Consider the following 11414-nt stretch of genomic DNA (forward strand, 5'->3'; position numbering starts at 1 on the left):
TTCACTGGGTCACAAAAATAGACCATCATTCATATACTGGATAATAAGCCTACAATATCAAAAGCTAACCAGGGAAACAAAAAAAGACTATCATCTGTATACTGGATAACGGGTCTAGATTATTACAGGTTCACCGGGTAATAAATATACTATCATCTGTATATTGGATAACAGGTCTAGACTATCACAGGTTCACAAAAATAGACCGTTTTTCATTTACAGGATAACAAGTCTACACTATAAAAAGCTAACTAGGGAAACAAAAATAGACTATTATCTGTATACTGGATACCAGGTCTAGACTTTCACAGGTTCATAAATTTAAATTGGAAGAGAGTAACTGACAAGGAGAATTTTCTACAGTTAGTAGACATTTGACTCATAGCTAATTGAAGAGCTCATCCCATGCTGTTGACATGAGTTTCAAATAAACAATCTTCATCATCTCGACAGCGAGAATGTTCATTTTAAATAGATCTGTGAAGTGCAAAGAAACAAGATGGAAAAACATATAAATAATTTTATTAAAAGAAATCTATATGTAGTGCATTTCATAAATATTATTACTATATCATTTTCAAAACATTCGATAATAATTATTATACATTGAAAGTTTCCTTTAGGCATCATTCATATTTCATTTCACAGATTTTTCTAGAAAAACAAAAGTCATGAGGTGCTTCAGAAATAATTTATACATTAAATAGGAACTACATGTATTGAAATTGACAGTTGCAAAAAACTCACCCATTTCAAACATATAGCATAGCAAAAGAGCACTCCTGTTAAAATAAAAATTATATTAGAAATCAAAACGATCTAGAGTAACCATCACACCATTGCATTCAACAGTTATATATGGTAGCGAATAAGAATAGCAGTCATAAGTTTTGAAAGCAACTCTCATGCAACTGAGATGTGAGTTGCATACAGACTTCATAGCCACTTTCATCATTTGCAATCATACATAACTGCTCATCACTTTGGTGTGAGGGTACCTTTATAGAATAAGAAATATACATTTCATTCAAGTAATATAATAATCATAGTTAACTGAAGTATTAATCATCAAAAAATAAAATATATTTAAAATCAAATTAAAAGCATTATCACAAATATATTGATTTCATTTCATCATTTCATAAAATAAACAAATCAAATATTGTAGCACTAATAAAAAAAAAAGTGGGTGTGGACAGTGTAAATCAATAAAATTTCATTACTTTACAGGGCTGTTTATAGAGTTCAAAACTCAAACTGAACTATGGTCACAAAAAACAATAGTTGGACAAAAAGATTAATGTCCAAAGACAATTTAAACATAAACACGAATAGTCTTCTTTAATAGAGGTAGAAGTATCAAATAAAATATTGTCTGAATGCTGTCTTTGTACAACTATTACAGCCCCATTTGTTTATAAATAAATATAAACGCAAATTTCTAACAATTGATAACAAGTCAACAAAAATAATAATCATTCCTAAATCAAGATAGAACAAAATTATACCTGCTGTAAAATATGGCAACATAGAAAAATCATAATAAAAACAGAACCCTTTCAATTATTAAAAAGATAGTTGAAATAAACAAATTATTCATTCCAGTGAAAATCACATAAAAATATAAGCTCATCAGCTTTGCCATTTGACTAAAAACTTAGCAGTTTTGGCAATTTCAACTTGAGACTACATACTCATTTTTTAAATATAAATTTAATTATTTACAAACAATTCACTAATGAAATAAAAAAAAATATTTTGAGATGTATCAATCCTAAAAACTGACATAATGATAATATGTATCGTTACATGAAAACTTTCTATTTCAAATTAGGCATAAAAATTGAGATTCTTGAACTATGTATGTGTTTTGGATTAATCCATTTTCATAAACATATGTTAAAGGAATTAATAGTACTCATTGACCTTTTGGAGGTTAACATAAATTGTACCTAATATACTTGATGTTTTGGTCATTAGAATGCTTTCTATTCATGTTTCTAAAATATCCACTTAATTGGTAAGTAATTTTTATGTCTGATGAACATCACACCCAAAACATGTCAGCAATGTTTTCAAGATTTCTATTATCTCATTCACAATAAGCATGAAAGGACTCTATTATGGGCTAATAAAGCAGGAAGATGTATTTTCCCTAACATTGAAGTTAAATACATTTAAGTCAACATCTAAAGTTATACATGTATCATTAGCAAAAAGTTAAATTAGAATATTAAAATAAAAAAGTATTTATATAACCCTGTCATGATAGTAAATATTTAGAAATTTATAAGCAGATTGATAAATCTAAATCTTACAAAATCACCTGTAAATCAGCTAAATCTTGATACTGTTTGCATAATTTAAAACATAAAATTGATATCTTCCTATTTCATTAAGCAAAGTTACTCACTTTCCTACTTTAATCAGATACACAAGTTATAACTAATGACTAACTAAAATAACTAATCTAAGGTTTATTCAAACCTAATAAATACTCCCCAACACCAAAATAATATACTGTCTGTGCAATACCAAATAATGGTGCTATCACAAGAATTCGACAGAGAGCACCTTTAAAAAATGCTTTTGGTCCTTCATTTTTCATAACCTTCCTGTAAAAAATAGACGTAAAAAAGTTTTATTTGAATGAGTAACCAGGCAATTGTAATGATATGCCATGTAAAGTAGTAAAAAAGTTTTATTTGAATGAGAAACCAGGCAATTGTAATGATATGCCATGTAAAGTAGTAAATAACTACTCTTACTTTATGCTTTACATTTTTCCAAGGTGTAGTTGGAGTAAGACATAAAATAATACTTACGTAAAACAGTCTATAATACCAGTATAACTTTCTTCACCTTCTGCTTGATGTAATGTTTGTAATCTAGTTTTTACAACTATAATATACAATGGTTTACAATTCAAATTGTGTTACAATTTAACAAGAAATGATTATGCTGAAAAGAAGTTAAAGCTTAAATTCATTACCTTAACACTTGAAACAAAAATTAAGACTTGTTTATTTCAAATAATTTGTTAAGGCAGACATGATTTTAAAACCATTTAAGAACTGAAAATAATACAGACAAAAACAAAGAATATACATACCATCTACTGGATTAACAGTGAGAGATGCTGTACATCCTGCAATACATCCTGATAGAAAAGAATGGTAAAATACAGCTTGATCACTTCCTTCTCTTCTTTTACCCTACAAATAATTTTCTTAAATTTATATGTCAACAAATATCATATTAGTAACTAGCAGTTAATACCGTATACTTGTAGTACTGTACTACTGATTTTAATTTAATCAAATCAAATTCATCCTAAAATATGACACCTGAACATGCAATAAAAAGATAATTGTGAAACATAAGTATGTTTATAAGAGTCAGTATATAATAAGAATATATTCTGTTTTACAAAGCTAGCAATATTTCTTAAAAATATCTTTTCTATAAATTTTGATAAAAATCGTGATTCACCCCATCAACTATAAAAAAAATTGTATAAAAATATATCCCTGTCTTTTGACTACCAGAGAACTAGAACTAAAAGATATTTTTCAGTAAATTTTGTGTTATAATTTATAAAGCAATACTTACCATTGCATTGAGATGAGCAAATAATGGGAAGTATATAGCAGAAAATGTGATATCTCTTAATGCTGTTGCTCCACAACCCTGATATAGACCTAATATACCTCTTTGTTTTAATAATTCTTGAGCTATTCTAGTAGCTGATAATCTAGGTGCAGCAGCAGTACTACTGTTGTTGATGTTTCCAACTGGTACTTCAACTCTAGCAGTACTACTGTTGTTTATATTTCCAACTGGTACTCTCACTAAAAAAAATTCCAAAAAAATTGTTTAGGGATATTCTTACAATGTGAGTGCAAAGTTGTCCCATACAACAAGCAGTTACCAAATTCGCTTTCTCACTCTCAAATACATTTTAACATTTTTTGCAACAATAAAGGCATTTTAAAAATCGGCTTTTATATCAGGATACACATATTTCCAAATTAAAGCTAAATACCATCAACTACATTGACTTGATAATTGAGAAGTAAACATACCAGCACTTCTACCAGCATCTTGTAACTGTATTTTAAGTAGTTCCATTGGTGTAGTGACAATAATCTGACACATTCCAGCACCAGCGCCTGATAATATCTCTCTTCCTAATGGTAATGTTCCTCTAAAATATTCCATGATAAAAATTATTCCCTTGAAATGTAAACAGTTGTTATACCAATTTCCAATTCAGACATTGACTTTTTTATTTAAAATACATCGGAAAGCTACCATTCTTAAAATACATCATCATATATCAGTCAATCAATACTTACTTATCTGTTTTCAGTAGATGTCTAAAGAAATCATTACCAACAAGTTTAATAGCTTTTTCTGGAGTAATCAGAAGTAAATTAACACCAGAACCTACAATAAACAGAAAGGTACTAATCTTAAGTGCATCCATATAAAATTAGATAATCACAAAGTTGAATGTCAGGCCAGTGGCAAATACTGACAGTACATTAAGCAATGAGTGCAAACACATATTGAAATATTTTTATCAATTAAGTTAATATTTTAATTTTAATTCCATTGAATTCTATTCAGTAGCAGACATCATTAGATAGGTTTAGTGGAATATATTTTTTAAGGTAGTTTAAGTACCAGTAGTAACAAAGACAATGACAATAGGTCAATAATATTGAACTGTTCGTGTTTTGAATTAGACCACATGTGCATGAATACATTGTTTTTCTCAACAAGACAAGCTCACAGTTGGAAAACAATAGCTTCCACCCAGCTCATGTTTTTATATTCATTGTTATTTAACGATCCACAGAAAAGGTATTATTGAACACTTCCATTCTGAAATAACTTCTGAATTGAAAAAGAAAATGATTATAATACCTTTGTACATTCCGAAAAAACCCTCATTGCTGAAAGTTTTCTTAGCACAATCTAATCTGAAATATAAACAGCACAGTTTAAACATGCCCTATAAAAGACAAATTTCAAATATAGAAAAATGTTTATTCTAAGATGTCTTCAAATAAAGGGCTTGTACAAAAAGCAGGTAGAAAAATTTCATGCATGTGTTATTTTTACTAGCAGTTTTTAAGGGGGCATGTTCACAATCTGTTCAGCCAAACTTACTCTAGTCTCTGAAAAAAGAGTATTTTTAGCTTAATCAGTAAAAATGTTAACAGCGCATCTGAAATTTGAGCCTTCAAATCCATTCCAGAATTATCTATGTTTGAACGTTAACACGATGACTTGTCTTTTATTGAGAATTTGCCTAGGTTGAAGTATATTTGAAGAGATTATGCCAAGTTCTAGTACTTCTGACGACTGTTTACTGTAAATTACACAATATTCAAGATCCGAATAAATCACTGAAAATGGCAAACTATGGCCTTAAAGGATAGGATCTACTTACAAATTTTTGTAGAGTAATTGACCTCCAGGGCCTGGTCGTTGATTCTGTAGTCTTGTTTTGACTAAATCTATAGGAAATACACAGGTTACACCTACTATTCCTGCAATACCTCCATTAATTACCTTTGGTAACAAACTGAAATCAAAATAAAAAGATCCCACATTAAAATTTGTCAAAATATAAGGCTTTATCTCAAATATTTCTATAAGGTACTACTAAAACTACCAATTTATTTCATTCATGAATATTTCTCATATACACGATATTGGCCTGCAAGTCATCAAATTCTAATAAAAGAAAATAAAGCAACAAAGAAAAAACTGAATTAGTTTGCATTCATTTGTTACAATCAAATATCAAACATAATATGTTTCAATTAGGCAACCTAGTACATCAACAATGTTTATAGTGATAAATGTTGTGCATCATTGTTCAAGGAATATAATTAGTTGATGAAAGCTAGCGGAAGACAACCAGAACGAGTTTTGAATTGAGCTTTTAAAAAAATGCTATATATCATTTAAATACAAAACAATTAATATTCATCCATGATAAGAGGAATCATATGAATACCACATGAACTTATATAATTGACAGGTAGTTAAGAGACATATCAAACTATTGTGCTTACCTAAATTGAGTATCAGTAGACATTTTAACAAATAACTAAAATTCTTTAACTCAACAACTAACAAAATAACCTAACAATAACTAGATGAACCTAGATATAGAAAAAAAGGGTAACTTGTCATATATAACATACTACTGTTCATATCTAATTCAACAGTAACTTTTGAATAACTAAAATCACAGATGGTTGGACTTGCTGCCATTAATACGATTATGATTTGATTAATCAAGTTATGTATTAAATTTATCATCATCTTTATAACAATAATACATAGGAAAATCATTATGTAAGATTATTAGGTTGGATAAACATTATGGACTTTACTATACAGCTTCCGTTATCAAACAATGCTTAGATAAGAATAATGTAATTAATAAATCTCTTAAGTTTCACATATTTGTGTGCATTCACAGAAAATTCAAATCATATGTTTAACTATAAACACAATATTTTTATATTTTCAATCACTACAGTCGAGCAAAGTTATGTATGCACAGACACCATCCAAGTCTGATCCAAAATTTACATTTGATTGTGAATACAAAAAGTGCTCTGGCTTATGATTGCATAAATCTTTGTAACATAACTTAAGAACATTATCAACTGTACCTCCATCCAAATCCTTTATTATGTTTTAATAAGAAATTTTTTCTGTTTAAGTTTAATTAAGTTTCTTTATATATTTATCAGTAACCTAATACTTAATGACCTTTCTTTATTAATGACCTTTATTATCTGATAATCTTATTGTTTACCTCTTTATTATCCTGTTTTTCAACATTCTTTTGATCTCTGATGTTCCTCAAAACAAATTCTATTTTGATATATCGATTAATACCCAGGGTACAAAGTGATGGTTCCCTCATATGTAGGTTAGGTATGGACAAAATTTTAGGCTGCCAACCAGTGCTTAGTTTTACTCAGTCTTAGTAAGAATATTTTATTAAAGGGACATATCCAGGGGTAAATTAAGAACTACTAGCACTGTACAATAATCGCATATTTCCTTCAAATAGACCTCAAACAAGAAATTTTACATTATATTTATTTCGTATACAAGCTTCTCTCTGAAATTTGGTGTATGCGAAAGTTGAACGTCGTGTTGATATAGTTTCTGACACCCAGACATCTTCTGTTGCAGCTGTGCGTAGACGAAGTGCGACAGGATGATTGAGTCTACATGATATATACAATACAATACAAGTCTTTTAAAATTACGACTCGTTAAAATAACTTTCAAACTTAGATAATTATGGATACACTTGGCTTGAATTTCAACAGTAAGCTGTGAACATTATTACTGATTAGTTTAGCAGAGCATTCGTATTTCTGAGACCAAGGTAGGATCTACTACTGGAAATGCCATAACTTATACTTATAATTAGACTTAGCCTAGGCTACATAAATACTGTGTCTTAAATTATTCCAAGACAAGATGGCTTTACTTTAGCAATTCCCTTTTAGAAATTTCTTTTTTTTTATCATTTTCCAAATGCCTCCTTCTTTACATAACAGAGCAAGTTATTAATAGACCAATTCAATTGTAATAGATAGTAAGCCTATCCTATTAGGCTATTGACTCCTGAATAAGTATACTATATCAATATTATCATACTATAAATAAGCCCTTAAATAAGGCACGATTAATGCACTAGTGACAGTAGTGTTATGTTTTCTCGGTCAGTGTGAACTAAACCTTTAGATGAGAGGTATTCAAGCATGTCATCATGATAATGATACCATTGTATAGTTTATTCACCTTTAATACTTAATTGATAGGTTCATCTTCCACGATCATAACACCATTTCATCAACTCGACCTCATTTAACCCGTACCTTGTAGTTCCCTGGTGCCACCTATTGCCCATCAATTGAATAACTATCTTACTCTTCACATTCAGACCACAGCTAACTTCTTTATTCCTCTACTTGGCTAGCAAAGTCCGGAATATATATTTCTTACACATAAGATGCTATAATATAATCATTTTCCCTTATTATTTCATGTTTACTGATTTACATTTAAAGGGACAGTTGTGCCATTTTGGGGGTTGATTTTAGTCTTGAATATATGTAAATAGTCCTCAGACTGAAGTACTAGAAATGTTTGAAAATCACATAATTCCTTTAAAAATACTTCTAACTAGGAATTTTACTCACTATTTCTATATATGTCTTTGTATGTTGTCTGTGGATTTATTTGCATCTAGGTAGGACTAAACATAGTCATGACATGACAAATGCAGAAATGACATGAACACATGTAAGAAAATATTTTACTTTGTTCTGTGTTAGACAAATTTAAGTGTTCTTTTGATGAAAATCTTCACATTCCACAAGTTTTCATTGAGTCTTGTTTCAGGGTGTGTTTTTGATTGAATATAATGTAAATAATAATGAAATTGTTGTACCATTATCCATTAAGTGTTCAGCTACATTATATTCTGCAGTTATCACTGCAGTTTGTCAGACTTGAAAATCCTTACTTTGCATTGCACAGGAAGTTGAAAAGAGGAAATAAATTCAGTTCAAATTGTAAATTTCCTAACAATTTTCAAAATTGTAAATATCCCAGATCTTAAGACATTCTAATGTACAGAACTCACAGATCTATAAATGAAATCAACCAATCAAATGCCCAGATAATTTAACCTGTGTCTACTGCTTGTAAGCATATATTCATTTTGTATATGACTTGTACTGTAAGCTTTTGACTGGTTGTTAAACTGAAACTAAGAACAGATACAGAACAGATTTTATTCAGTAGAAGTTCACAGTTACACCTGGAAACAATGAATATCACTGTAATTCTGTAGTAAAATATTTAGACAACACAGGTGTTAATGATATTTAGGCAGTATTGAACTGCATCTAATACTTGAGAAAAAAAATTCTACTGGTCACTGTGATAATGAAACCTGATATAATTACACATTGATTACATTTAATATTTGTTTTTATCCACAACAATTCTACGCATAAGAAGTATTCAAATCATTGTATAAGAAAGAAGTCTGTGTTAAATGGTACACTATCAATTTGCCCGCATAAAATTTTGCCTTTCTTCTTCATATTGGCATACATTTCAATATAACATTAGTCTTATTTTAATATTAAGACTATACCTAATGACACTATGTTCCTATCACACACATAAATTTATCCATATTCTATATAACATATACTGATTGTCAAATTGTCTTGATAAAATCACTTGTTCATGTTGTTATAGCATTGACTTGTATACTATTTATAACTACCATTGTCTGTAACTGTCGTTTTACTGTAAATAAATATAATTCATTATATTAAACAACATAGAGCAATAGTGGATAAATATAACATCTTCAATGATAAATACAACATATATATCAGTCTATTGTTTTCAAATTCTTCTCTCCCCTTTCCCTTTCCCTTAGATAACTAAAGTAATTGGCTAATAATGAGTGTTGTTGATAAAATGTATACCAACACATTTTTTCAATCCATGAAGCAGTTTTTAGAGGTTTGACTATCTATGTCTGTTCCGCCAAAACAATCAGCAAGTTTTAGTTCTTTACAACTTTAAGGTAAGAAAAATTCTGATTTTCTAATCCCATGGTCAGTCAAGAAAGGACCCTGTGTCCACTTTATACTCTTTCGACATATTCATCTCAAAAATTGATAAGAAACATATCATCTAGGTTTAATATCAGCTTTGATTTTGCATACAAGGAAATATATTGTATCTGTATGTAAGCCATACTTACGAGAGAATTTTCTAATACGGTGCCTTTTCTTATACCAATAATGTACTTTATGATGTGATAAAGTCTTTTCAACAACTGTAGCCTCTATTTTAACTTGACCACGACTGAAAAAAAGATAGATTGCCAGGCAAGGTAACATACGCCTACTGGCAGCTGTCAGAAATGATAAAACAGTCTTTAGTGATTAAAGTACGAATTTTCTCATATTAAAGAAATTTCTATTGAAAAATGTAGTCTCTATTGTGTTCACAAACAAATTTTGACGCATTTTTCTTAAGTCGAGGGCAATAACTAAAAAAACGTTCATCAAAAAATCGTCAATTTTGAAGTTGACCAAGATCTCATCAATATACATTATCACACTAAGTTTCATTAAAATCAGATAAAAACTCTAGTCTCTATTGTGTTCACAAAAAATGTTGACGGACAAACAGACCAATGGACAGGGGCGACGGCAATATACGTCCACATTTCCATGTGGGCGTATAAAAAAATATATATCCACAAATGCAGTTGAGCAACACTTATTCAGAAATTAGGTGTTTAAATTAGTAGACTCGCATAATTCCTTCAAAAATACCTCAAATTAGGAATTTAAACTTCCTTTTCTAGTCTACATAACTTTCAAACACAGATAATTCTGGACACATGGATTTGAAGCTTGAAACAACAAAGGTTAGCTGTGAACATTTTTACTGATTAGCGTAGCCAACAAATTCCTGTTTCTGAGAATAAGGTACAATTGGTCGAACAAATTGCGAACTTGTCCCTTTAAAACAAGCTTTAGTGAAAAAAGTTCAATCATTAAGTATAAATATGAAATAAATTCAAATACCTCAGTAAGGGTCTGCCAACCATAGTAAAATCTTTTCCCCCAACCATTAAAACCTGGAATTAACCAATTTTACATTATAGAATGTGTCTGTCTACTAGAGAGACGATGTATACTTAGGTATGTTTTCCAAAACCATGTTACATTCATAGGTAGAATGTAACATCAATATATGATTATCACAAATGAAATTACTCTTGCAGCAAGAGTCTTGTCTAAAAATATCTTATTGTAAGAGCATTGTGAACAACACAATTTGGGATTTGAAATGCGTGAGGTACATTATTTAAAGAGAAATCAAATAAATCTAACCTTTTCTAATCGAATCCTATCACCACTTGTAGGATGAAAATGTAAAGGAACATTAATGATGTCTTCTGATGTTATCTTGAATTGACGGCCATTTATCTGAACAACAGCAAATAGTCTACTATCATTGTTGTATATTGCCTTACTGATATTCTTTATAATAGATACTACAAGTAAAATAACATACACCATTAAAGCCCAACGCAGACAAGGAACATTTTAAGCGAACAATCGTTAAAATTTTGTTTCGATCATTTTTTTCACCGTCTGCGGATTACAGAAACACGAACAAAGATGTTCGTGAGAATTGTTTGTGAAATCAAACATGTTTGATTTTTTAAAATTTTTCTCCTCCCGAACAATTCTTTGTTCGCCGTCTGCGTTAAAGACGAACATTAGCGCCGAACATTTATCGACGAAAGACCAATCAGG

General features: G+C 29.7%; 2 protein-coding genes across 2 annotated transcripts; both read right to left on the reverse strand.

Annotated features, from left to right (window-relative positions):
• Positions 1 to 1906: 1906 nt before the first annotated feature.
• On the reverse strand, positions 1907 to 7936 carry LOTGIDRAFT_189855 (hypothetical protein). The gene is made up of 10 exons (XM_009057689.1): positions 7852 to 7936; positions 6093 to 6182; positions 5462 to 5596; positions 4933 to 4988; positions 4359 to 4449; positions 4086 to 4207; positions 3613 to 3851; positions 3113 to 3215; positions 2826 to 2901; positions 1907 to 2615 (listed from the first exon to the last, which is right to left on the reverse strand). Exons 2-10 carry the CDS (start codon positions 6113 to 6115, stop codon positions 2471 to 2473), a joined length of 990 nt encoding a protein of 329 aa, XP_009055937.1. The 5' UTR covers positions 6116 to 6182; positions 7852 to 7936; the 3' UTR covers positions 1907 to 2470.
• A 1912-nt stretch (positions 7937 to 9848) lies between these two features.
• Positions 9849 to 11102, reverse strand: LOTGIDRAFT_59279 (hypothetical protein; the record flags this gene model as incomplete). The annotated part of the gene is made up of 3 exons (XM_009057650.1): positions 9849 to 9945; positions 10677 to 10729; positions 10986 to 11102. Coding segments are annotated over 3 exons (267 nt in total), but the record flags the coding sequence as incomplete, so codon positions are not given.
• Between the last annotated feature and the right edge of the window lie 312 nt (positions 11103 to 11414).

The sequence above is a fragment of the Lottia gigantea genome, assembly GCF_000327385.1.
Source record: "Lottia gigantea unplaced genomic scaffold LOTGIsca_31, whole genome shotgun sequence".
Lineage (NCBI taxonomy): Eukaryota > Metazoa > Mollusca > Gastropoda > Lottiidae > Lottia > Lottia gigantea.

What these genes read in the sequence shown, in the direction of transcription:
- LOTGIDRAFT_189855 (XM_009057689.1), bottom strand. Translation starts at nt 6,115, where the DNA reads ATGTCTACTGATACTCAATTTAG. An exon ending in TCTACTGATACTCAATTTAG is followed by an intron (nt 5,597 to 6,092) that starts GTAAGCACAATA and finishes TTTTGATTTCAG; the next exon opens with TTTGTTACCAAAGGTAATTA. An exon ending in CATCTACTGAAAACAGATAA is followed by an intron (nt 4,208 to 4,358) that starts GTAAGTATTGAT and finishes GGAATATTTTAG; the next exon opens with AGGAACATTACCATTAGGAA.